The 27,708-nt window shown below is 48.2% G+C and overlaps 1 protein-coding gene across 2 annotated transcripts in view; it reads right to left on the bottom strand.

The window, feature by feature from the left end:
- Positions 1–27,708, bottom strand: part of LOC145360917 (adhesion G protein-coupled receptor E5-like) — a 64,040-nt gene that overhangs the window by 15,379 nt on the left and 20,953 nt on the right. The window contains exons 4-9 of one of the 2 annotated variants that reach the window (XM_080216421.1): positions 12,658–12,807; positions 10,714–10,866; positions 8,608–8,760; positions 6,749–6,786; positions 2,698–2,866; positions 772–891 (exon numbers count right to left, since the gene is read on the bottom strand). In XM_080216421.1, the coding sequence (XP_080072547.1) occupies positions 772–891; positions 2,698–2,866; positions 6,749–6,786; positions 8,608–8,760; positions 10,714–10,866; positions 12,658–12,807 (783 nt within the window). The remainder of the gene's footprint in view (positions 1–771; positions 892–2,697; positions 2,867–6,748; positions 6,787–8,607; positions 8,761–10,713; positions 10,867–12,657; positions 12,808–27,708) is intronic. The other variant, XM_080216422.1, reaches the window with a different exon arrangement.

A 27,708-nucleotide genomic window follows, 5' to 3' on the forward strand; every position in this document is an offset into this window, starting at 1 on the left:
GCAGAGGGCTGGAGAGGCTGGGTCGTTAAGTATGTTCAAGGTTGAGATAGATGTTTGAGCAGTTAAGGGGAGCGAGGGGATAAGGCGGGAAAGTGGATCAGATCAGTCACGATCCCACTGAATGGCAAAGCGGACAGGATGGGCCGAATGGCCTGCTTCTGCTCCTCGGCTTTGTAGCAGTGATTAAGCTCCAAGATCGCCTTCATCAATCGAGGAATTGGGTTGGGAGATAATGCTGCAGCTGTATAAGACCCTGGTCAGACCCCACTTGTGCTCAGTTCTGGTCACCTCATTACAGGAAGAATGTGGAAGCCATAGAAAGGGTGCAGAGGAGAGTTACAAGGATGTTGCCTGGATTGGGGGGCATGCCTTATGAGGATAGGTTGAGGGAGCTCGGTCTTATCTCCTTGGAGAGACGAAGGGTGAGGGGTGACCTGATAGAGGTGTGTAAGATGATGAGAAGTATAGATCGAGTGGATTCTCAGAGGCTATTTCCCCAGGGCTGAAATGGCTGCCACAAGAGGACACAGGTTTAGGGTGCCGGGGAGTAGGAGGTGTCAGGGGTAAGTTTTTCACTCAGTGGGTGGGTGGACTGGGCTGCCGGCGGGGGTGGAGGAGGCAGATTCGATAGGGTCTTTGAAGAGACTTTTGGATAAGTACATGGGACTTAGTAAGATAGAGGGTTATAGATAAGCCGAGTAGGTAGGGAGACGCTCGGCGCAAGTTGTGGGCCGAAGGGCCTGTTTGTGCTGTAGTTTTTCTAAGACTTACCAAAGTCCTCCTTTCCAGCTACAGTGTTCCAATCGATACTCATGCGGTTCCTAGCCGTGGCTAACTTTGCCTTTCCATCTTTTGGGATTGTGCTGTTCCGAATGGCTTGGATGGACATTTCTGCGGAGCACAAAGGAACCAGCCAGGTAAGTATCAACAGTGTTAGGGGAAGCAGGAGAAACAGATCAATGGACCCACTTTCGGGGAAGAACCTCACCTACCCACTTTCGCTATATTCCTCATTCCCTCCCTACACACCCAACTATTGTCAAATGTCTCCCAAGTCAGATGAGGTTCCAAGCCAGTGCAGTAAGACAACACTCTTTTTCTGCATCGCTGGTTTATTTACAGGATGCAATATTAAATATAGAATGCTTACTGTACAGACAGAGATCATTCAGCCCATCGAGTCTACACCTACCCCATAACCCCACATATTTACCATGGCCAGTCCCCTAAACCTGGACATTTTTGGGCAATAAGGAGCAATTTATTTTTGCTAATTCCCCTTACCTTTGGACACTAAGGGCAATTTAGCACGGCCAATCCACCCAACCTACACATCTATGGACACTAAGGGCAATTTAGCACGGCCAATCCACCCAACCTACACATCTATGGACACTAAGGGCAATTTAGCACGGCCAATCCACCCAACCTACACATCTATGGACACTAAGGGCAATTTAGCACGGCCAATCCACCCAACCTACACATCTATGGACACTAAGGGCAATTTAGCACGGCCAATCCACCCAATCTACACATCTTTGGACACTACGAGGCAATTCAGCATGGCCAATCCACCAAACCTACACATCTATGGACACTAAGGAGTAATTTAGCATGGCCAATCCACCTAACCTGCACATCTTTGGAGTGTGGGAGGAAACCGGAGCACCCGGAGGAAACCCACGCAGACACGGGGAGAATGTGCAAACTCCATACAGGCAGTGACCCAAGGCCGAAATCAAACCTGGGTCCCAAGCACTGAGAGTTATCAAATCCCAACAGCGCACAATGAGGCCATTCAGCCCATCAAGTCTGCACCAACTCTCTGAAAGAGCACCTTACCCAGGCCTTATCCCTGTAACGCTACATATTTTCCCTGTAGCCTTGACACCCAGGGACACTAAGGGGCAATTTAGCTTGGCCAAACCACACAACCTACTCATCTTGGGATACTAAGGGGCAATTCAGCACGGCTAATCCACCTAACCTGTGCATCTTTGGATTGTGGGAGGAAACCGGAGCACCCGGAGGAAACCCACGCAGACACGGGGAGAACGTGCAAACTCCACACAGAGCCAAGCTGGGAATTGAACCCGGGTCCCTGGCGCTGTGGGGCAGCAATGCTAAGCACTGTGCCATCGTGCTGGACTACACCAGCTGATATATTTCCAAATGAGGATGGTGAGTGGCTTGGAGGGGAATCTCCAGGCGGTGGTTTCCCATGTATCCTTCTAGATGGTAGAGGTCATGAGTTTGGAAAGTGCTGTTGAAGGAACCTGGTAGATACGGCTGCCACTGAGCGTTGGTGGTGGAGGGAGTGAATGTTTATGGATGGGGTGCCAATGAAACGGGGCTGCTTTGTCCTGGATGGTGTCGGGCTTCTTAAGTGTTGTTGGAGCTGCTCCCATCCAGGGAAGTGGGGAGTATTCCATCCTGACTTGTGCCTTGTAGATGGTGGACAGGCTTTGGGGAGTCAGGAGGTGGGTTACTCACCTTAAAAAAAATCTCAGCCTCTGGGGTGCAGTCTGAAAGCCGTGTTGGTTAGATGCATTGGCCGTGCTAAATTCTCCCTCAGTGTACCCGAACAGGCGCAGGCGGCTAGGGGATTTTCACTGCAACTTGATTGCAGCGTTAATCCAAGCCAAGTAATAAGCTTCAAAACTTCAGAAAAGACCCCAGTGTCTGTTACGTTACCAAACTGGCTGGCTGAAAAATTCTTTTTCTCTTCATGACGTAAGCTTTGAGCCACCAGGATTGCGTGTTTTTCCATCACGTTCAGGAAATTGGATATCAGATCCTTCGATTTGCCATTCCCCAGCTTTGAAATGCTCCTTAAAGAGAGTTCCGCAAATGCGTTGATGTCCTACGCAAGACAACAGAAGCCAACAATTGAGGAAGCATTCACTTTAAGAACATAAGAAATAGGAGCAGGAGTCGGCCATCTAGCCCCTCGAGCCTGCCCCACCATTCAATAAGATCATGGCTGATCTGAAGTGGATCAGTTCCACTTTCCCGCTTTCTCCCCATAACCCTTAATTCCCTTGTCTATCAGAAACCTATCTACCCGTGACTTAAATATATTTAGCGAGGCAGCCACCACCACTTCAACGGGCAGAGAATTCCAGAGGTTCACCACCCTTTGAGTGAAGAAGTTCCTCCTCAACTCCGTTCTAAACTGCCCCCCCCCCACCCCTTTATCTTGAGGCTGTGCCCCCTAGTTCTGGTTTCCTTTCTAAGCGGGAAGAATCTCTCTACCTCTACCCTAACCATCCATTTCACTTTGGAGAGATCCTTGTACTAAGATCAAATCGAGGTGAGAGTGTTTAAGAAGACTAATTCTCGACAGCAACAGCACACGCTTCAGATATGGAGAGGGAAGACACAGAGTTCTGGGAAGAGGGATCAGTTTTGGATTTTTCCCAAAGGGAGTCAGCCATGATGGGATGAACCGTGCCGACCCCTATTGTTTTAGACCATAAGATATAGATGGCACGGTGGTTCACACTGCTGCCTCACAGCTCTAGGAACCTGGGTTCAATTCCAGCTTTGGACGTGTGTGTGTGTGTGTGTGTGTGTGTGTGTGTGTGTGCGCGTGGACTGTGCACGTTCTCCCCATGTCTGCGTGGGTTTCTTACACGCACCAAAGATTAGGTGAATTGGCCAAGGTAAATTGCACTTTAGTGCCCAAGAGGTGTGTGGTTAGGTGGATTGGCCATGCTAAATTGCTCCTTAGTGTCCAAAGATGTGCAGGTTAGGTGGATTGGCCATGCTAAATTGCTCCTTAGTGTCCAAAGATGTGCAGGTTAGGTGGATTGGCCATGCTAAATTGTCCCTTAGTGTCCAAAGATGTGCAGGTTAGGTGGATTGGCCATGGTAAATTGCCCCTTAGTGTCCATGGATGTGCAGGTTAGGTGGATTGGCCATGCTAAGTTGCCCCTTAGTGTCCATGGATGTGCAGGTTAGGTGGATTGGCCATGATAGTGCATGATGTTCAGGGGTGGGTTGGGGAAGAGGGGCTGGGTAAGATACTCTGTCACAGAGTTGGTGCAGACTCGATGGGCTGAAATGCCTTATCTGCAATGTAGGGAATCTACGATTCTACGTCTGAAGGTTCTCACCCACTAAGATATCAGCTAGAGTCATTCAGCTGACAGGAAGGCTTCGAGATTAGTAAATGTTACAAATAAGGAAAGGATTAGGCCATTCAGCCCAAGCCTGCTCCACCATTCAATCAAGGCTGATAAGCTTTCTCAGCCCCACTCTCCCTCCTTCTCGCCATGACCTTTGATCCCCTTATTAATCAAGAACCTATCTATCTCTGCCTTAAAGACACTCAGTGACCTCCACAGCCTTCTGCGGCAGAGTTCCACAGATTCACCACTCTCTGGCTGAAGAAATCCCTCCACATCCCTGTTCTAAAGGGTTGTCCCTTTACTCTGAGGCTCTGCCCTCGGATCCGAGTCTCTCCGATTTATAGAAACATCTTCCCCACGTCCACTCTATTGGGCTTTTCAATATTCTATAAGTTTCAATGAGATTTCCCCCCTCATCCTTCTAAATTCTATCAAGCACAGACCCAGAATCCTCAAACGCTCCTTGTATATTAAGCTTTTCATTCCCGGGATCATTCTTGTGAACCTCCTCTGGACCCTCTCCAAGGCCAGCGCATCCTTCCTTGGAAACTAGGTCCAAAATTGCTCACAATGTTCCAGACATGGTCTCTCGGAGCCTTGTAAAACACCAACGTCCCTGTTTTTGTATTCTGGAGTATTTTCTTATTTAAGGTTAGGCGTAGAGTGAAGGGTGGGGAAGGGTTAGAATTCATGGTCTCAATGTCCTTGTATATAAAGTGATAACACAGTCAAAATTTGCACTCCCAGCCTAAATCTGTGAAAGTCTTGAGACAGAAACAGTTAGCTGTTGAGCGAGACACATTTAGTATTCAAATGTCATGAGCTATTAATCACGGATCCTTTATTATCCCTTCCCACTTCCCCTGCTGGTATATGTTTATGGTAGTCGCAAGTAGACAAAATGCACATTGCAGTTTTCAATACACTACATCTTCCAACACCTCTCGCTGTTTAAGTACCTGCAGTGAGCACTGAGTGAAGAACAAACTCAACTTCCCCTGTGGCTTCTGAACTGCCAACCCCTGATCTTGAGACAGGCACAGGAAGAATGGTCTCTTGGGTCAGTCAGGGCTGGAGACCATCTATCGTCTTGGAGCCTGTTCTTCAACAATGGTCCGTTGCTGGGTCCAGGATAAATGGATATCAGGGGAAACCGGAGAAAGGGAATTGGACAAAATCCTGCCACCACAAAGTGCACTTACCAACTGAGTCATCGTGAATCTAAGTTTAAGTTTATTTATTAGTGTCATGAGTAAGCTTACATTAACACTGCAATGAAGTTACTGTGAAAATCCCCCAGTCGCTACACTCCAGTGTCTGTTCAGGTACACTGAGGGAGAATTTAGCACGGCCAATCCATCTAACCTGCACATCTTTGGACACTAAGGGGCAAATTAGCATGGCCAATTAACCTAACCGACACATCTTTGGACACTAAGGGGCAATTTAGCATGGCCAATCCACCTAACCTACACATCTTTGGACACTAAGGGGCAAATTTAGCATGGCCAATCCATCTAACCTGCACATCTTTGGACACTAAGGGGCAAATTTAGCATGGCCAATCCACCTAACCTGCACATCTTTGGACACTAAGGGGCAAATTTAGCATGGCCAATCCACCTAACCTGCACATCTTTGGGTACTAAGGGGCAATTTAGCATGGCCAATCCACCTAACCTGCACATCTTTGGACACTAAGGGGCAAATTAGCATGGCCAATCCACCTAACCTGCACATCTTTGGGTACTAAGGGGCAAATTAGCATGGCCAATCCACCTAACCTGCACATCTTTGGGTACTAAGGGGCAAATTAGCATGGCCAATCCACCTAACCTGCACATCTTTGGGTACTAAGGGGCAAATTAGCATGGCCAATCCACCTAACCTGCACATCTTTGGACACTGAGGTGCAATTTAGCATGGCCAATCCACCTAACCTGCACATCTTTGGACACTGAGGTGCAATTTAGCATGGCCAATCCATCTAACCTGCACATCTTTGGGTACTAAGGGGCAAATTAGCATGGCCAATCCACCTAACCTGCACATCTTTGGACACTGAGGTGCAATTTAGCATGGCCAATCCACCTAACCTGCACATCTTTGGACACTGAGGTGCAATTTAGCATGGCCAATCCATCTAACCTGCACATCTTTGGACACTGAGGTGCAATTTAGCATGGCCAATCCACCGAACCTGCACATCTTTGGACACTAAGGGGCAATTTAGTATGGCCAATCCACCTAACCTACACATTTTTTGGGTACTAAGGGGCAATTTAGTATAGCCAATCCACCTAACATACACACCTTTGGACACTAAGGGGCAATTTAGCATGGCCAATCCACCTAATCTACACATCCTTGAGTACTAAGGGGCAATTTAGCATGGCCAATCCACCTAACATACGCATCTTTCCGACTGTGGGAGGAAACCGGAGCACCCGGAGGAAACCCATGCAGACACGGGGAGAACATGCAAACTCCGCACAGACAGTGACCCGAGCCGGGAATCGAACCCAGGTCCCTGGAGCTTTGAAGCAGCAGTGCTAACCACTGTGCCACCCTAAAGATAAAGTTTGACTTAATAGATATTCCTTGTAACTTACCTCAGGGGATGAAGACTTCGGTCGAAGGAGTTTCAGATCTGTAGAAAGAAGAAAAAGGAAAATCTCAGTACTGGAGAAGTGATATTATTCAGACAAAATAGACAACCAAAGGCAAAAGAGAAAATGCTGGAAAATCTCAGCGGGTCTGGCAGCATCTGAGAGCTGGCAATTCCAGTTCAGATGACCTTTTGTCAAAGCTAAAAGGAAAGTGGGAGATATTGATACTGCAGGGGGAGGGAATGAAAGATGAGTCATAGCCACAGAAACCAGGGGAAAGGCTGCTGATGGCAGCCCAGAGAGAGAACAGAAGGTGTGAATGGCCAAAGAGCAGAGAAGCTGGAATCAGAGGGTGAGCTGTGGCCGATGAAGATATGGGAGGAGAGGGGAAGGGTGGGAGAGAGGGAAAACGGGGAAAAGGGGAAGCACGGGGGGGGAGTAAAGGTAAGGAAAAGGGGAATGGAATGGGTTAGAAAACCGAAGACCCATTGTTGCAAATACGAAGGTTGTAAAATTGTTACTTTCTTGATTCCTACAGGACAAAATGTAGGGATAGGAAGGAGGGGTTCATGTTACCTTTCTGAATTCTGCCTGATGTCAAGTTTGGGTGATTTGGTTGTTAAAATTAGAGTTGGTCTTCCTGGGGGGGTGGGGGGTAACCTGTGAGAAATTAACTGATTATCACGTCCTTTGCAGGACCTTGCTGTGTGCCAATTGGCTCTGATGTTTACTATTTTGCTCCAGTGGTTACATTTGCAGAAGTACTGAATTGGTTACAAAATAGTTGGAGACAAGTGCCCTCTATAAACCCAAATCTTCCTTTGCTCACAGTGCAGGGGATGTGTTTTTGCTACTCATTCATGAGCTGCCTTCCACCCTCCCTCTGCTGGTACATGTGTATGTTTGCCGCAAGTAGACAAAATGCGCATTTTTCAATACACTACATGATCCAACACTCCTCATTGTTTAAGTATCTGCCATGAGCATGGAATAAGCAAAGCCAACAGTTAATGTCTATTTCTAATGACCCTCGAACATTATTTACCCATGGTTATTTTGCCAGCACGATCCGGCAGTTGTCATTCAGAAACCTGGCCCAGTGAGGTCAAGTCAAGCCCAAAACGACATGGCAGGTACATCATAGAATTGTGCAATACACAAGAGGCCATTCAGCCCATCGAGTCTGCACCGGCCCATGAGAAACACCTGACCTCCCACCTAATCCCATCTTCCAGCATTTGGCCCATGGCCCTGAATGTGATCCAGGTACTTTTTAAAGGCTGTGAGGCCTCTACCACCCTCCAAGGGAAGCACATTCCAGACCCTCACCACCCTCTGGGTCAAAAAAGGTCTTTCTTCACATCCTCCTGTCCCAACACCTGTGTCCCATCATAACTGAACCTTCAACTCAGGGCAACAGCTCCTTATCCGCACTGTCCGTGTCCCTCATAATCTTGTACAGCTCAATCAGGTCACCCCCACCTCTGCTCCAGAGAAAACAACCCAAGCCTCTCTCCATAACTTCAACGTTCCATCCCAGGCAGGGTCCTGGTGAATCTCCTCTGCACCCCCGCTTCCAGTGCGTTCCGGACCTTCCTAGGAACCGGAACTGCACCCGGTACTCCAGCTCACCAAAGTTCTCTACGACGCCCATCAAGACCTCTCTGTTTTTGTAACACCCCGAGCGGTGAAGGCGAGCGTTCCATAGGCCTTTCTCACCACCCTGCTAACGTGCCTTTCTGCTTTCAGAGATCCGTAGACAAACATGCCAAGGGGCAGCGTGGGAAAGGAAACAAAGCTCTCTCTCGTCCTGATACTTATCGCGGGGGTGGGGGTGGTGGTGGTGGTAATATAATTGTTACCTGCACAGTGAGCCTCCGTTTTACTGGTAAAGTGAGGTTCACCATTACTTGACACAAAGCCTCCATCGCAGATACAATGGTAAGTTCCCGGTTCGTTGACACAGCTGGCATTGTAACCACAAACGTCGGGTTCATCTGTGCACTCGTCAATATCTGTAATAAATTAGAAAACGATTTCAGCGACCGGCTGTCGGGAAATGGGTCAAACTCGCTTCCGCTCTTGCAGGGGGGAGTGGAGGAATATTCGGCTTGAGGGCGTGAAGGGAATTGTGAAGGAAGAAGTGCCACACAGCAGTAAAGGTGATCCTGATTGGCTCGATTTTGGAACCTCGCCTCCCCTCCCCCCCCTCCCCCCACCCCAATATCCAACCCCTATCAGCTCCTGCCTACCACTCATAGAGTCATGGAGGTTTACAGCATGGAAACAGGCCCTTCGGCCCAACTTGTCCATGCCGCCCCCTTTTTTCTTAAACTAGTCCCAATTGCCCCCATTGGCACAAATCCCTCTATACCCATCTTACCCACGTAACTACCTAAAGGCTTTCTAAAATTGTACCTGCCTCTACTACTGCCTCTGGCAGCTTGTTCCAGACACTCACCACCCTCTGAGTGGAAAAAATTGTCCCTCTGGACCCTTTTGTATCTCTCCCTTCTCACCTTAAACCTACGCCCTCTAGTTTTAGACTCCCCAATCTTTGGGAAAAGATATTGACTATCTAGCTGATCTGTGCCCCTCATTATTTTTACACAGACCTCTATAAGTTCGCCCCTCAATTTTCTACGCTCTAGAGAAAAAAGTCCCAGTCTCTCCTTATAACACAAACCATTCTAGCATCCTAGTAAATTTCTTCTGCACTCTTTCTAGTTTAATAATATCCTTTCTAATAATAGGGTGACCAGAACTGCACACAGTATTCCAAGTGTGGCCTTACCAATGTCTTGTACAACTTCAACAAGACGTCCCAACTCCTGTATTCAATGTTCTGACTGATGAAACCAAGCATACCGAATGCCTTCTTCACCACTCTGTCCACCTGTGACTCCACTTTCAAGGAGCTATGAACCTGTACCCCTAGATCTCTTTGTTCTGTAACTCTCCCCAACGCCCTACCATTAACTGAGTAAGTCCTGCCATGGTTCAATCTGCCAAAATGCATCACTTCGCATTTATCTAAATTAAACTCCATCTGCCATTCATCACCCCAACGGATCAAGATCCCAATGCAATCCTAGATAACCTACTATGCCGAAATCGGCCACCTCCTGATGGTGTAGCCTCGATGGGCTGAATGGCCCCCTTCTACACTCTAACCATTGTACGAACCCTCTAATTTATGGCCAAGAATTTTGGTGTCCCGCCTGCCACAGGAATCGGAGCAGGCGAGGGGCGGACAACGGGAAGGTCCATCAGCCTCAGGCGGGACGTTACGGTTTCGGGACTGGGGCTGCGTAATCCCACCCAAAATCTTCCATTCGTCACCGAGGGCCTGTAAACGAAACGAACTAAATTCTACACCAGGCCCAGTGATCCAGTAAGTCCCACGTTCTCAGGCGTGCTCAGGCTAAGTGGGATAGCTTCAGAACCAACATAGCATCTCAAAGGCTGAGCAAGCAAGCTTAAGGTGCCGTGTGAGCTACAGGGTGATCGTGGCGCTGCGTACTCCTTGCTGCTCCCCCAGTGTTCTTACCGACGCAGGGGGCTCTCTTAGTCACTCTACTGCCCCCGGAGGCGGAGGAAAATCCTTTGGTGCACTCACAGTAGAACCTTCCTGCTCTATGGCGACAGACTGTATTGGGTCCACAGATGTGGAGCAGACACAGATTGGCTGCAATGAATGTTAAAGAAACATGTATAGGTTCAAAGAGATCGGGAGAGACAGGCAAGAGAGAAAAACAAAACACCAGAAAGAATGCCAAACAACTCGCACCCCATCAGTCCAACAATTAGCCATCGTTACATTCTGCCGTGGCTCAGAGGGCAGCCTTCTCACCTCTGAGTCAGGCAGTTGTGGGTTCAAGTCCCACTCCAGCCACAATAAATAGGGACTCCAGAATTACAATGCTCTCGTCCTGGGACTCATCATGAGGAAAAGTAAACTTTTTTACCTTTGCATTGAGTCTGGGTTTTATTGACGAAGGTAAGGTTTCCACTGGTTGCGACAAAGCCTCGATTGCAGGTACAGCGGAACCCTCCTTGAGTATTCTCACAGCTGGCATTGTGGCCACAAAGTCGCTTCTCTTTCGAACACTCGTCAACGTCTGGAATAAGCCAACAAAGCCGCTTAACCAACCTGGCCGCGGGAGAGGTTTGTTTCCCGACGTCGGAGCAGCGACCGAGGCACGCATCGGTGGGAAGGAAGTTGGCGTTTCGAGTGCTTGGCCCGGCTTGAAACCGTGGTGTCCCAAGATGGCTCCCGCTTTGTGTGCGCGGAGGCAGGGCCCCCTTAACGGGGGGGGGGGGTCATGTGACCTCAGGCTTGGGCTGCTGGGAGCCGCCCAGAGGTCAACGTTTTGGGGCGTGGAGTGACTGGGCCTAGTGAGGCGCTGTGCTCTCTGAGGCCTGGCTGGGGAGTAGCTCTTTGAGGAGACAGCACGATGGAGCAGGAGTTCACAACTCCCCGTCCGCAATAGGCCCGAGGCCCAAAGCTGATTGGCCAGCAAAAGAAATCCAGTCGGAACCGTGGGCCGGGCCTGGACAAATCCAACAACAGCAAGGAGCGATGGTGCTGGCGACGTACCCCGAATGGGCCAGATATCAAATGGCAATTAGTAGAGCAACTCACAAAGTAACGGGCGGCACAGTGGTTAGCACTGCTGCCTCACAGCGCCAGGGGCCACGGATCACTGTGGGAGTTTGCACATTCTCCCCGTGTCTGCGTGGGTTTCCTCTGGGTGCTCCAGTTTCCTCCCACAACCCAAAGATGTGTGGGTTGGGTGGATTGGCCGTGCTAAATTGCCCCCTTACTACCGGGGGTGGGGGGGGAAGGGGGAGGAATCAGCAGGATAAATGCACAGGGTTATGGGGATAGGTGGGATTGTTGTTGGTCCAGGTTCGATGGGCCGAATGGCCTCTTTCTGCACTACAGGATTCTATGATTTCTATGTAAGCTATAAACTAAGGGCGCTCATTGCACTATTTTTCCGGCTTTGGTCAGAATCGCTCCGTCAGTTAACTCCTGTCCTCAACTTCAGGAGAAGTTGGGCTGTAAACGGAAAGGACAAAACTGGGTCTGAGCAACACGCACACACACACACACACAGACACACACACACACAGACACACACAGACACACACACACACACACACACACACACACACACACACACAGACACACACACACACACACACACACACAGACACACACACACACACACACACACACACACACACAGACACACACACACACACACACACACACAGACACACACACACACACACACACACAGACACACACACACACAGACACACACAGACACACACACACAGACACACACACAGACACACACACACACACACACACACACAGACACACACACACACACACACACACACAGACACACACACACACACACACACACACACAGACACACACACACACAGACACACACAGACACACACAGACACACACACACAGACACACACACAGACACACACACACAGACACACACACAGACACACACAGACACACACACACAGACGCAGAGTGGAGTCTGAAGGCCGTGGTTCGAGACTTGTTTGGGGAACCTGAGCACAATCCTGGGCTGACAGCTGAGTGCAGCGGGGAGAGGCAGCCGGACCGAGCCTGATTTGCCAGGCGATTGCCGACATTCCCGTTCATTCCTGGATATCTTGGCCAACATTTATACTTCAATCTAACACGGCTAAAACCCATCAGCTGACCATTGGCATCTTGCTGTGCATAAATTAACTGCTGTGCTGTTACCTTACAGCAGTGGGTACACTTCAGTGGCTGTCAACATCTGAGAGATGCTAGATCAGAGAGAACCATTTGTTTAAATGTTTCATTTCAAAGGCAAGTATTGCCTTACCTTGGCACTGAGTCTGTGTTATATCGGTAAATTCACGTTCACCAGTGTTTGTGGTAAATCCTTCCTTACAGCTGCAGATGAAAGACCCATAAGTATTGGTGCATGTGGCATTCGGACCACACCAATCTTCATTAACACACTCATCGACATCTGAAATGAAAAACAACCTCATTATCTCCCTGAACACCTTCATATGCTGACTGCCCAGGGCGCCAGGGACACGGGCTCGATTCCCGGCTTGGGTCAGTGTGTGTGTGTGTGTGTGTGTGTGTGTGTGTGTGTGTGTGTGTGTGTGTGTGTGTGTGTGGAGTTGGCATGTTCTCCCTGTGTCTACGTGGGTTTCTTCTCATAGATGTGCAGGTAAGATGGATTGGCCATACTAAATTGTCCCTTAGTGCCCAAAGATGTGTAGGTTAGGCGGATTGGCCATGCTAAATTGTCCCTTAGTGTCCAAAGATGTGCAGGTTAGGTGGATTGGCCATGCTAAATTGCCCCTTAGTGTTTAAAGATGTGCCCAAACAGGCACCAGAGTGTGGCGATTAAGGGATTTCCATCAACTTTCATTAACTTCATTGCAGCGTTAATGAAAGCCTACTTGGGGCACGGATAAATAAACTTTAAATTGTTACTTTTTATTTTTGTCTCTCAGCCCCCTTTAGCTCCTGCCTAAAGTGACATTCTATTGACATTGACTTCATTTTCTGGAGAAGTCGAACACTGGACTTTAACATCCTTCAGGATCACGCCATGAGCAATGTGAACAGGGGTTCTTCAGGCCTGCTCTGGCTGTCAGTGGGCTCATTGCTGACCCTTCACCCCACTTTCCTGCCCGACCCCCAAATCTCTCCATTCCCCCCCGCAAGGGTCCAAAAATCTATCATAGCATCACAGAACCCCTACAGTGCACTAGGAGGCCATTCAGCCCATCTAACCTGCACCGACCACAATCCCACCCAGACCCTATCCCCTTGCTCATCCCCCCCCGATACTTAGCATGGCCAATCAAACTGACCCACGTTAGTCTTTCGGACTGCGGGAGGAAACCCAAGCAGGCACGGGGAGAATGTGCAGACTCCGCGCAGACAGAGACCCGAGGCCAGAATTGAACCTGGGTTCCTGGCGTTGTGAGGCAGCAATGCCACCGTGACATCCCAATCTCAATCTCAGTGACCAAGAGCCATACACCCTCCCTGCACCCCACCCCCCCAACCAGAGTGCAGAACTCCAAAGATTTGCGACCCTCATCGTGATAATGCCAAGAACACGTGCAAGTGGGTTCTTTGTGTATTCTTAAGTCAAAGGAGGTGGGCATCGCTGGTAATGCCACTATTTATTGCCCATCCCTAATTGCCCCCTTGGAGGACAGTTGGAAGTCAGCCACATTGCTGTAGCTCTGGAGTCACATGTTCTTCTTCATCGATGACATGTTGAAGGTTACGGAGAGAAGACAAACATCTCGCCAAGGCATATCTCCACACCCCCACTTCTTGCCTTCAAACAGCCGCACAACCTCAAACAAACCATTGTCCGCAGCAAAGTACCCAGCTTTCAGGAGAACAGTGACCACGGCACAACCCTACCACAGCAACCTCTGCAAGACATGCCTGATCATCGACACGGATGCCATCATCACACGAGAGAACACCATCCACCAGGTACACGGTACATACTCTTGCAACTCGGCCAACGTTGTCTACCTGATACGCTGCTGGAAAGGATATCCTGAGGTATGGTACATTGGGGAGACCATGCAGACGCTACGACAACGGATGAATGAACATCGCTCGACAATCACCAGGCAAGACTGTTCCCTTCCTGTTGGGGAACATTTCAATGGTCACGGGCACTCGGCCTCTGATCTTCGGGTAAGCATTCTCCAAGGCGGCCTTCATGACACACGACAGCACAGAGTCGCTGAGCAGAGACTGATAGCCAAGTTCCACACACACGAGGATGGCCTCAACTGGGATCTTGGGTTCATGTCACACAACCTGTAACCCCCATGACTTGTCTGGGCTTGCAAAATCTCACCAACTGTCCTGTCTGGAGACAGTACACATCTCTTCGACCAGAGCTTAAAGCTCTCTCCGCTCACATAGTCTGTACCTTTGAGACTTGATTACCTATATAGACTCTCATTCCAATCATTATTTTGTAAATTGAGTTTGTGCCTTTATATGCCCTGTTTGTGAACACAACTCCCACTCACCTGATGAAGGAGCAGCGTGTGCTCTGAAAGCTAGTGGCTTTTGCTACCAAATAAACCTGTTGGACTTTAACCTGGTGTTGTGAGACTTCTTATTGTGTTTGCTCCAGTCCAACGCCGGCATCTCCACATCACGACTGCTCTTGTAGCCGCGTGAATATGTGGCGAGTCCAGTTGAGTTTCGAGAGAAGTCAAATCTTTGAGAATTTTGAAGGGATGTGTCGTGCAGGAAGGAGGTATGGATGGGAGGTGCATGGGGAGGAGGGGTGGAGAGGCAGGGATGGTGGATTCTTTTACTGGGCCTCCCCTTCTGAACGAGGTGGCTCTCATTCAGGGCTGTCTGTCTATCTCCTGGTCTCCGAAGATGCACCTTTTCCCTGGGTAAAACCAGTCGGTGAGAGTTGGAGGATTGTGGGCAGAGATCCAGCCATTAAACCCTGGAATGTGAGGAAAGTTCAATCCTGGGGCACCTCTGAGGTACTTGAAAATTCATAATGTTCCCAATCTTTCCGGTAATAACGATTAACGGGATTCACTCATCCTCTGGGTTCATGACCTTCCAATGATGTTCTCTATCCCCGAAACCTATCACATTTAATTTTTTTCTATCTCCCAGTGTGAATGCCATTTTGCTACACTGACTAAATGGTTGTGGGATCTTGCAGCACCAAAGAAGGCCATTCGGGCCATCATGCTGGCTGTTTGACGGAGCGATCCCATTTGTTCCATTCCACCGTTCTTTCTGTATAACCCTGTCAACCTTTCTACTGAAGAGGGGGCAATTTTTATTCATAACCCCAATCAAAAGTCTATTCTGTGCAAATGCTCTGTCCTTCAGGTCTTGCATCTCCAGCAGAATAGTTTTTACCTCTGCACTGAGTCTTTGTTTTATCAGTAAATATGCGTTCTCCAGTGGTTGAGAAAAATCCATCCTTACATCTGCACTCAAACCCTTCGGCCTTTTTGGTACATTCTGCATTCAAACCACATGTGTCTGTTGTACACACATCGATACCTGGAACAAAAATCAATTCTTTAAACCCGGACACCAAAATGGACAAGTTGCCGAAGTTTTTTGTCCTGCACTCATCAGGACAAAGGCAAGAATGCCAAATTTCAAATGATCGCAACAATTTACACTGCAGGGGAACAAAAGAAATCGCTGATTGGCTGGCAAGTCCAATTTGATTGGCCCAGGCATCGCAATGGAGAAAGCTGAGGGGAAGCACAGACTCTCCTAGCTCCCCAGGGGCCACTCTGAACCACGCGTCACTTTTGAGTCTTTACTGAAATACAGAGGAATGTTCTGGATGTTGTTCCTCCAGGCTTTACCTCGGCACTGGTATAGATGTGGCTGAGACAAATCCTTGATCACAAGGGCAAAGCAGAAAGCTTGATCATATTCCTTTAGTTGGCAGAGAATGAGTCCCTGCTTATGAATGTATGTCACATCCTGCAACAGTAGATGAGCCACGTCCCAAGTTCGACCAATTTTCTTAAAATGATCATTAGAGTAGCTATTGGCGCACTCAGGATTATTCAAGAAGAGCTGCCCAATCGTGGAATCACATCATAATAGACGTTTTGTGTTGGATTTTGCAATGAGCCAGTTGCACTCTGTACTCTGTCTCGTACAAACAACATTTTGTGTAGGTTTTGCACCATTTTTGAATTACCCAGGAGTTGGGGGAGCTTACATTACAATTCACTTTTTCCATGACATCACCTCAACTAATCAGAGTCGACTTGCCAACCAATCAGCACCCTTCTCTCCCCTGGCATAAATTGTCGTGAGCGTTTGAAATTTGGTACGCTTGCATTCGACCTGATGAGTACAAGGAGAGAAGCTTCGGCAACCCGTCTCTTTTATCAGCAACCTGTGTGTTCTCTACAACAATCCTGAACACCTTCAAACACCCATCGCCTCTGTTCTGAATTCTGACTGGAGAGGGGATACTGTCACATGTTTACCTCCCCCGGGGGTCACGGCTCAATTGGTGAGCGGTTAACGGTGAGCGAACCTCAGCCCAATTCAGCTCTGCGTGCAGCAAGTGGCATTGCTGGGACCAGCTACCAACAACAGCTTGTTGCACCTCCAGTGTTATAAAACATCCCAGCATACTTCACAGGAGTTTTATCAAACAACATTTGACACCAAACTTTTAATCTGGATCCAATGCTTCTTTGGGCGCATCTGTGGAAAAAAAAAGGTGGGTCTTTAGGATGTTTTTTCCAAAGTCTTTACCTCCACACTGCTGCATTAGTTTACCTTGGATTCAGATCAATTTTCCCAGTGTTTGAAGTAAGTCCCCTTTCGCAAGTGCAGTTGAAGTTCAGGCACCTTGCAGTCGACCCAAATGGGCTTGACTTGCAGATACTTTTGATAGCTGGAAAGAAAAATGTGCTCACAATCTACCCCAGGCGTTCCGGTTTATTGACCACCTCTCAGTCCAGTCCTGGCATCAGATACATATCATCCAACATCACAACAGTGAGGTACTGTCTTGGCTCTGAATGGCTCCCCACCTTCCTCCAGTTCACCAGCAGCAGAAAAATATACGTCAACACTTACCACTTATAAAACCTCTGGACAATAATCCCACACACACACACAGTCCCGCCAAGAACACAATATGTACCCCACAATTATATAACTTGTACCGATTGTCTAACCTCACTGCTAGCTATGAAGATTTATTGCAAGGATTCAACTCTTCAGACTGGGTTCCACACCCTCTCCTCTCTAAAGCTGATATTTGATCAAATTCTCCAGGAACCATAGAATGGCAAGGTGGCACAATGGTTAGCACCACTGCCTCACAGCGCCAGGGAGCCAGGCTCGATTCCCAGCTGGGTGACTGTCGGTGCGGAGTCTGCATGTTCTCCCAGTATCAGCATGGGTTTCCTCCGGCGCGGTCCGGTTTCCTCCCACAGACACAAAAGATGTCCTGGTTAGGTGCATTGACCATGCTAAATTCTCCCTCAGGCGCTAGGAGATTTTCACAGTAAACTTCATTGCAGTGTGAATGTAAGCCGATTGTGACACTCATAAACATCTCCATTGAAGCTTCTAATTCCTCACTTGCTTTGCTCTTTGGCTTCGATGATCGCGTGGCGATATTTCTCATTCTGTTTATACTATGTCACATTGAAAATCCTGCCACATTGTAAATCCTTTTGCTGCATCATATACTCACAACGTAATTTCGAACAAACTTTCCATCTCCAAATTCCAAGGTCAGAAGTTCTTGTTATCGGAAATACCCATTTGTGCCACCATAAAAGTTGCCCATTCTGTTGTAAAACCCCTGAACGGAAAATTTCCTCAAGGCATCCATTGGTTTTTGATTTTGACAAATTTCCCTAACTAATTTGGACTTGAGGGAGGGCCAGATGTCATGGGAATGAGGTGTTTCATTCTCCAAGCTTACAGGTCTTGAGGTTACATAGTCTAGTAGTGATGGTTCTGAGAGGTGGAGAGTTCACATCCCAATCGTGGCTGCTGGTGAAAAAAATTCAACTTCCCTCCCAAAAAAGTAGGTTCACATAATTGGTTCACTCATGAACTTTTGGCTTGGACAGTTTGCCATCTCTGTGAGTTCAATACAACTTTAGCCCAGTTCAATATGGTTGATGCTAATGCACTCAAGGAGGGTAACTAGAGACAGGAACATTTAAAAATCAATTGTATAACTCCTTTAGATAGTAGGTTATCATCAAGAAAAAAAGCCAGCATAAACAAGGACTCCATGCACCCCGGATACTCTCTCTTCCACTTTCTTCGGTCTGGAAAAAGATACAAAAGTCTGAGGTCATGTACCAACTGATTTAAGAACAGCTTCTTCCCTGCTGCTGTCAGGCTTTTGAATGGACCTACCTTGCATTAAGTTGATCTTTCTTTACACCTTAGCTATAACTGTAACACTACATTCTGCACCCTCTCCTTTCCTTCTCTGTGCCCGGTATGCTTTGTCTGTATAGCGCGCAAGAAACAATACTTTTCATTGTATACATGTAACACTAATAAATCAACAAGGAAACATTGGTGAGCTAAAATCTTAGCACTCAACATTCATCCAATAAACCTTCAAATTACCATTCCCTTTGTAATGCCGTGGTTGTGTTCGTTCAGTTGGCAAGGCATTTGGCTCAAAACTGCAAAAGAAATTAGACTTCCTACTATCCTTGTGTCCTCGTAATGCTGACATGAGAAACAGAACAAGGCCCACACAGGGGGTCACTGGGCACGTTATCACGGAAACTAGCCAAAAGCAGCCAAATCCAAAACAAACAGAATATATCGACCGTTCCTTTCAACCGAACAGCACATTGACAATCATAAATGCTTTTGGAGAGTACCAACGTGTGAATATAAAAGGGGTTTTTCTCTTCACTCATCTATAACATTCACTCAAGAACTATGTTTTATGAATTTGTCAATGGAAAAGGTCGCTGTACAAAAGAAAGATGAACACCAAGTTAAAAATCAATTATTTTTAGTTACAGATCGACCATCTAACCATCATAGCAGTACAAGAATGACACTAAATGATCTTGACATCACCATGGTTTCATGGTCATTAAATATTGTTGAACATTTGTGTTCCTTCCTTTTTTTTGAACGATGGTTTTGTCTGCTGGTTCTCCCCGGTAATTCTTCCTGAATTTGGGTCCACAGACTGTTTGTATCACCCAAAGCAGTTTGACTGACACCCCATCCAGCACCACGATCATTCACTCCCTCCACCTACCACACAGCAGTCTGTCCCATCCCTACAGTGACCCCGACCAAGGCTCCTTCCACAGAACCTGCGACCTCCACCTCCACCCCCCCTCCCTTGAAGGGCAAGGGCAGCGGACACGTCAGAACACTTGGAAGTTCCCCCCTCGGTCACTCGCCACCCTGGCTTGGGGATCTACAGTCGCCGTTCCGTCACTGGGTTCAAATCCTGGTGCTCCCTCACTAACCGTGGGTCAACCTTCCCCACCCTTCTACACTACCTGCGCCGGGGCAATCAGGAACGGATAATAATTGTCAATTTTCCAGTGAAAAATGTACCTTGGAACGAGAGCCCTTCCATCTCTGTCACATCGCCCATCTGCTCCTGAAACCCTACCACATTCCTTTGCTACGCCCAGACGTGTTCGTTCTATCTTGTACCCTCCATAAAGTTCCACAGAGTTCATCCAAAGCTCTGCCTCTCCCTCTGTTAACTCTCACCAAATCCCATTCACCTTTGAACCACGTTGGCTCCCAGATTAAAATTCTCGCCTGTGTTTTAACATCCTTCAGCTCTGACGAAGGGTCATCCAGATTGGAAATGTTGCCCCTGTTTCTCTCTCCACAGAGGCTGTCAGACCTGCCGAGATTTTCCTGCTCCTTCTGTCTTTTTTATTTCGGATTCCAGCTTCCGCATTATTTCGCCTCTATCCCAGCTTCCACCATCGGGAGCTATGCCGTGCGCTGCTTAGGCTCCTGGGATTCCCTCTGTCTCCCTCTGGAAGACCCTCCTTGAGACTGACTTCGCTCTCCAAGCTTTTGGGCCTAATCTCTCCGAGTGTCACGGTGTCAGACTTTAAGCTGACAAGAACATTACAGCACAGTACAGGCCCTTCGGCCCTCGAGGTTGCGCTGACCAGTGGAACCAATCTAATGACCCTCTAACCTAAACTATTCCAATGTTATCCATATGCCTATCTACTGGCCATTTGAACACCCTTAAAGTTGGCGTGTCCACAACTGCTGCAGGCAGGGCATTCCACGCCCTTACTACCCTCTGAGTAAAGAACCTACCTCTGACATCCATCCTAACACCCCTCAATTTAAAGCTTTGTCCCCCGTGTTAGCCATCACCATCCGAGGAAAAAGGCTCTCACTGTCCACCCTATCTAATCCTCTGATCATCTTGTATGCCTCAATTAGGTCACCTCTTAACCTTCTTCTCTCTAACGAAAACAGCCTCAAGTCCCTCAGCCTTTCCTCATAAGACCTTCCCACCATACCAGGCAACATCCTGGTAAACCTCCTCTGCACCCTTTCCAATGCCTCCACATCCTTCCTATAATGCGGCGACCAGAACTGTACGCAATACTCCGAGTGCGGCTGCACCAGAGTTTTGTACAACTTGATCTCAGGGCTCCAAAACTCAATCCCTCTACCAATAAAAGTTAACACACCGTACGCCTTCTTAACAACCCTATCAACCTGGGTGCCAACTTTCAGGGACCTATGCACTAGGAGACACAAGACTTCTGGGAAGCAGTTTGGGAGATTTTAAGAGCTTTGAAAGGTGCAAAATGAAGACGTTGGCCGGACTTTTGTGGTCTCGCTCGCCCCTGGCAAGAACTTGGTGCTCCATTCACAGCAGCGGGACTGGAAAATCCCAGCCACAGGCGAGGTTGGAGAATCCCGGCCCATTGTCATCGCTTTGCTGCGCACCATTTTGCTGAGTGGGTAATGAAGTGCTCTTTCTGCATCTTTGGGTTGTCTGCACTCCCAACCTCGGGTATATCTTGATGGGCCTGGGGGAGGCAATGGTGCAGTGATATTGTTACTGGGCTAGCAATCCACAAACCCAGGGTTCGAATCCCACCCAAGATGGAAGGGGAAAAAAATAGCAGTAGGAAACAAGAGAACTAGTCTTGCATAGGTCAAAATGATTTAAAAACTAAACCAGGAAGAAAGAATACTGGTCCAATTTTTCCTTCTGTAAGATGGTGAAACTTGAATGCAAGAAAAATACAGTGTTTAAAAGTCCAATGGTGACCATTGCTATAAAGACCCTACCTGGTTCACCCATGTCCTTTAAGGAAGGAAATCTTGCGTCCTTATCCAGTCTGGTCCACATGTGATCCCAGAGCCACAGCAAATGTGATTGGCTCTTAACTGCCCCTCTGAAATGGCCAAGTGTGACACTCAGGTCAAAGGGCAGAGATGGGGAAGTGAGGGGTGGGCAACAAAAGCTGGGCCCAGCCAGCGACCATTCCGTGAACAGAAAATAGTCAGATTATTTGCCTTGACTATCAGGTACTGTTGGAGTTCCCCCTCTGACTGTTGACCCTCTTGAATGGCAAGTCCGTTTAGTTAGCGACGATCGAGGATAATTTCTGATCTCTCTCTCCCGCAGAGGTCAGACCATCCAAATTTACCTCCTTTTGTGAACTAGTTCCTGATACCTGAGCGGACTTACTTCCACCGGGTATACTCAGCAATACATAAGAACTAGGAGGCCATCTGGCCCCTCGAGCCTGCTCCACCATTCAATAAGATCTTTTTGTGGACTCAGCTCCATTTACCCACTCACCGTAACCTTCAATTCCTTCACTGTTCAAAAATCTATCTATCCTTGCCTTAAAAACATTCCATGAGGTAGCCTCAACTGGGCAGGAAATTCCACAGATTCACAACTCTTTGTGTGAAGAAGTTCCTCCTCATCTCAGTCCTAAATCTGCTTCTCCTTATTTTGAGGCCATGCCCCCTAGTTCTAGTTTCACCTGCCAATGGAAACAACCTCCCTGCTTCTATCTTATCTATTCCCTTCATAATCTTACATGTTTCTATAAGATCTCCCCCTCATTCTTGTGAATTCCAATGAGTATAGCCCCAGTCTCCCCTTATAAGCCAGCCTATAAAAACCAATACAAGGCCTAAATCTCTCTCGGCTTAGGATAGGGACATCATGCTTTGAAAGGACCCAGTAACATTCTTACCTATACACCCTGTATTCTCATCTGTAAAGTTAGTTAGTCCTGAACGTGTGATGAATCCTTTGGCGCAGAGGCAGTAGTAACTCCCCATTGTGTTATAACATATTGTATTTGGTCCACACACTGGTGGCATTTGGAAACATTCATTATTTTCTGTAACAGATATGAAATGATCACGTCATTATCTACATTGTGTTACAGGAGCTCCACTGCATTCCCCACCCCCCCCCAACCCCCCAAATCACAGACACTCATTTCTATTTGACATTCAAGATGCCAAGTGCTGATAGCGTGTGAGCAGCAGGGTGGCACAATGGTTAGCACCTCTGCCTCACTGCGCCAGGGACCCGGGTTCGATTCCAGCCTCGGGTCACTGTCTGTATGCAGTTTGCACATTCTCCCCGTGTCTGCGTGGGTTTCCTCCTAGAGCTCCGGTTTCCTCCCACAGTCCAAAGATGTGCAGGTTAGGTGGATTGGCCATGCTAAATTACTCCTTAGTGTCCAAAGATGTGCAGGTTAGGTGGATTAGCCATGCTAAATTGCTCCTTAGTGTCCAAAGATGTGCAGGTTAGGTGGATTAGCCATGCTAAATTGCTCCTTAGTGTCCAAAGATGTGCAGGTTAGGTGGATCAACCATGCTAAATTGCTCCTTAGTGTCCACAGATGCGCAGGTTAGGTGGATTGGCCATGCTAAATTGTCCCTTAGTGACCAAAGTTAGGCAGATCAGGTAGATTGGCCAGGTTAAATTGTCCCTTACTATCCAAAGATGTGTAGGTTAGGTGGATTGGCCATGCTAAATTATCCCTTAAATGTCAGGGCGATTAGCAGGATAAATATGTGGGTTGAAGGGGTTAGGGCCTGGTGGGATTGTTGTCGGTGCAGGCCCGATGGGCCGAATGGTCTCCTTCTGTGCTGCAGGAATCCTACAATTCTGTGAATCTAATTTGTTTGCAAGCCTATTAGTGAGTTGAATGTGTACAGCGTAACCACAAGCCAAAAATGATGGATCTCCGAGGGAGATTTAAGTTTGAATCACTGATGAAGAGGAACGTTTGATAATCCTGTAATTGCCAACTGTAACACAACAGAACTCCTCTCAGCTGCTAGTCGGACCAACAATGGTCAACAAACATCTAGTTGAGCATCAAACTCAAATAAGGATTTGAACCGAAGAATTTAAGAAGTTGGAGCAGGAGTTGGCCATCGAGCCATTGAACACGACCATGGCCGATCTTGATCTTCAACCCCATTTTCCCCCCTTTCCCCATATCCCAGAATTCCCCAAGAGGCCAAAAATCTATCTATTCCGGCCTTAAATGTGTTCAATGATGGAGTGTCTGCAATACTCCGAGGTACAGAACTCCGAAGATTCACAATCCTGAGTGAAGAACTTTCTCCAGCATCTCCACATCCAAGATTGGATCTCTGGTGGACCGGATATTCCCTGGATAACAGTACGGAGCTGCCCACTGGCCATTCCAGTTGGGATACTCCCACTGTTAACAATGGTGGTCGGGGACTGGGGGGGTGCTGAGTAAGGCAAGGAAGGGGGAACTACACTACACGTCCAGCAACTCCTCAGATCTCAGCCAGAGCTCCAAACGTAACTTCACCAATCTCAGATGGTTAAGTATTTTCCTCGGATACGTCCTTGTCCGAAGTTGGCATCGTTCCTAATATCGTTTATGCTTCAGTTGTTTGTTCATTTGCACTTCTTTCCTTGCCCGGAAACCGTGTGGGTCAATCCGCAAAGGTGCGAGGGGAGGGGATTGTTTGCCCAGAGAGCAGAGACAAGGCCCAGAGTGTGAGGCTGAAACAGAGTGAAAATGAAGGCTGAAGGAAGTGTACGGTAAGTGATAAGGTGAAGGCAAGGTGTGAGGGGGGGCGGGTAAGGTGTTTTGAGGTCGGGGGAACTAAATTATCAGTCAGACCTTTTAACTCCTTATAACTTATGCTAGAAGTGCCATGGGGGGTCGTGGCGCAGTGGGTTAGCATCCCTGCCTCTGAGCCAGAAGCTCTGAGGGTTCGAGTCCCAGCCCAGGACTTGACAGCCAAGGAAGGCCAAAGAGGTTGAGTGTCAAAATCCTTCCAAAGGCTGGCGGTGAGAATGAGAGAGACTCCTACACTTGATGTGGAGTGGTGGCCCTCAAGTTATAAACAACAGATAGTGACCTGTTCCAGGAACGATTAGCTATGGAAATCCACAGGATGACAATTGGAATACAACGACCATAGAAGGGAACTCACTGCCAATGGAATTCTGCCTTCACATCATTAGATAATGGATGTGTCTGCACCCATTGCAAAAACACTTAGCCCACAGGAGTTCTGTCCTAGGACCTCACTGTTCCAGTATGTCTGGTTCAGAATATACGAAGGAACTTGGCAAAATGAAATGGGAGAAGAACAGGCATTGATTTAGGACTCTGTCATGTCAGTGCGAAACGTTCCAAAGTGCTTCAAACATTACGACTTGTGTAGCTAAGCGTTGGCATGTAGGCAAAGTGTTGTTATGCTATTTGGCAAGAAATAATTCTTGCAGAATGTTGGGAACATCTAGTTCACAAGGTGAGAACAGACTTTGAGGTTATTTAATAGATCAAGATTATGATAGAATTTGCCGAACGCAAGCCAGAAACTTATTTTTTTGTTAAGTTCACTCATGGGATGTGTGGGCTAGGTCATTACCCATCTCTAAATGCCCCCTGAGAAGGTGGTGGTGAGCCATTTTCTCGAACCTGCTGCACTCCATGTGGCGTAGGTACACCCACAGTGCTGTTAGGGAGAGAGTTGCAGGAGTTTGACCCAGCGACAGTGAAGGAACGGCCGATATATCTCCAAGTCAGGATGGGGAGGCAGCATGGCGGCACAGTGGTTAGCGCTGCTGCCTCACGGCACCGGGGACCCGGGTTCGGTTCCGGCCTCGGGTCACCGTCTGCGCGGAGTTTGCACGTTCTCCCCATGTCTGCGTGGGTTACCTCCGGGTGCTCCGGTTTCCTCCCACACCCCAAAGATGTGCAGGTTAGGTGGATTGGCCATGCCCCTTAGTATCAGGGGATTAGCAGAGTAAATATGTGGGGTTACAGTGGATAGGACCTGGGTGGGATTGGTGCAGGCTTGATGGGCCGAATGGTCTCCTTCTGCACTGTGGAGATTTCTATGAGGGGAACTTGTAGGTGATGGTGTTCCCATGTATCTGCTGCCCTTGTCCTTCTAGATGGTAGAGATTATGGCTTTGGAAGGTGCTTTGGATCTTTGGTGAGTTTGTGCAGCGTATCTTGTAGATGGTACACACGGCTGTTACTGAGCAGTGGAGGGAGTGAATGTTCGTGGATGTGATGCTAATCAAGTGGGGCTGCTTTGTCCTGGATGGTGTCGAGCTTCTTGAGTGTTGTTGGAGCTGCTCCCATCCAGGCAAGTGGGGAGTATTCCATCACACTCCTGACTTGTACCTTGTAGATGGTGGACAGGCTCTGGGGAGTCGGGAGGTGAGTTACTCACCGCAGGATTCCCAGCCTCTGAGCCGCACTGGTAGCCGCAGTATCGACGTGGTAACTTGCGCAGTGGAAGAGCAGGTTGAGGAGACGTTTGGCCGAGTTTTCAAACTTGTGAGGCTTCCCTGGACAGGGGAGAAACTATTCCCATTGGTTTATTAGAGGAAAGGCCATTTAAGGGTGAGCGTGTGAGGAACTACAAACAGCCTGGGGAAAAACCGCAGCAGGCGGATGGGACATGGAGCACGCCCACTTTTGACGCAACGTCAATCCAAGCTTTCAAAAGAGAACGGGATAAAATTGTACGAAGGGGGATAATTTTCCGGGTTATTTGGGAAAAAAATGTGGAGGGGTTTGACCAGCTGAGGTATAAATACAGAGGGGGGGGTGACCATGGAAACGGCAAGCAAAATGTCCACCTTCTGGGCTGTAACTGTTCCAAAAATGTTCCAGTACCAGGAACGTCAAGATTGGCAAGGAATGTCGGAGGCACAGGTTCCAACTGTGAGGTGACCCATAGAATCCCTACAGTGCAGGAGGAGGCCATTCAGCCCATCGAGCCTGCACCAGCAACAACCCCACCCATAGAATCCCTACAGTGCAGGAGGAGGCCATTCGGCCCATCGAGCCTGTACCAGCAACAACCCCACCCATAGAATCCCTACAGTGCAGGAGGAGGCCATTCGGCCCATCGAGCCTGCACCAGCAACAACCCCACCCATAGAATCCCTACAGTGCAGAAGGAGGCCATTCGGGACATCGAGTCTGCACCGACCACAATCCCGCCCGGGCCCTGTCCCCTTAACATTTACGCTGCTAGATCCTGACACGAATATAACATGGCCAGCCCACCTGACCCGCACATCTTTGCGGTGTGAGGGGTAACCGCAGCACCCGAAGGAAGCGGGGGGAGGGCGTGCTGACTCAGCACAGTCACCCGGAACTGAACCCGGGTCCCTGGCGCTGTGAGGCAACAGTGTTAACCACCCTGGTCAATGATGGTGCGTAGATTTAAGACCAGGGTCAGGAGATTGAGGAGTGGGGGGTGGGGGGGGATGGAATTTGAGGAAATATTATTTTCACCCAGAATCTGGAACTCGCTGCCTGAAAGGGTGGTGGAGGTGGGAACCCCCATAACATTTAAGATGAGCACTTAAAATGCCCAGAGCACACAAAATTATAGACCCGAGTGCTGGGAAATAGGATTAGAATACAAAAGGTGCTTGATGGATAGCACATACACGATGGGCTGAAGGGCCACCTTTCTGTGCTGCAAAGTTCTTTGACTCTAGTGACAACGCTGGTATGGATGTTAGGAGTTAAGAATGAGCGAAAGAGAAAAGCGACAAAAGGGAAAGGAGCTGGATTAAGGGATTATTAATAGGCAAGGCATTCTCGCATCAGCTTATACAGTCATGCTGCTAAGTTCAGACTTGCCACAGTGTGGCTGCCCTCTTATCATGGGCTCAATGTAGAATAACCTCAAAATCAACTCAATAAAGTCCGTGAAGAGGAAGGGTGTTTTATAAAAGGACCGTATCATGTCGTGACGTGTCAGATGATTCCCGCAGGGGGTTTCGGAAGGGCATCTCCAATTCTGTGTTTTGGGTACGGTAACTCATAATAAAACTGCTAGAAAATTT

Source organism: Carcharhinus amblyrhynchos, chromosome 33 (assembly GCF_965287045.1).
Source record: "Carcharhinus amblyrhynchos chromosome 33, sCarAmb.v2.hapA, whole genome shotgun sequence".
Lineage (NCBI taxonomy): Eukaryota > Metazoa > Chordata > Chondrichthyes > Carcharhiniformes > Carcharhinidae > Carcharhinus > Carcharhinus amblyrhynchos.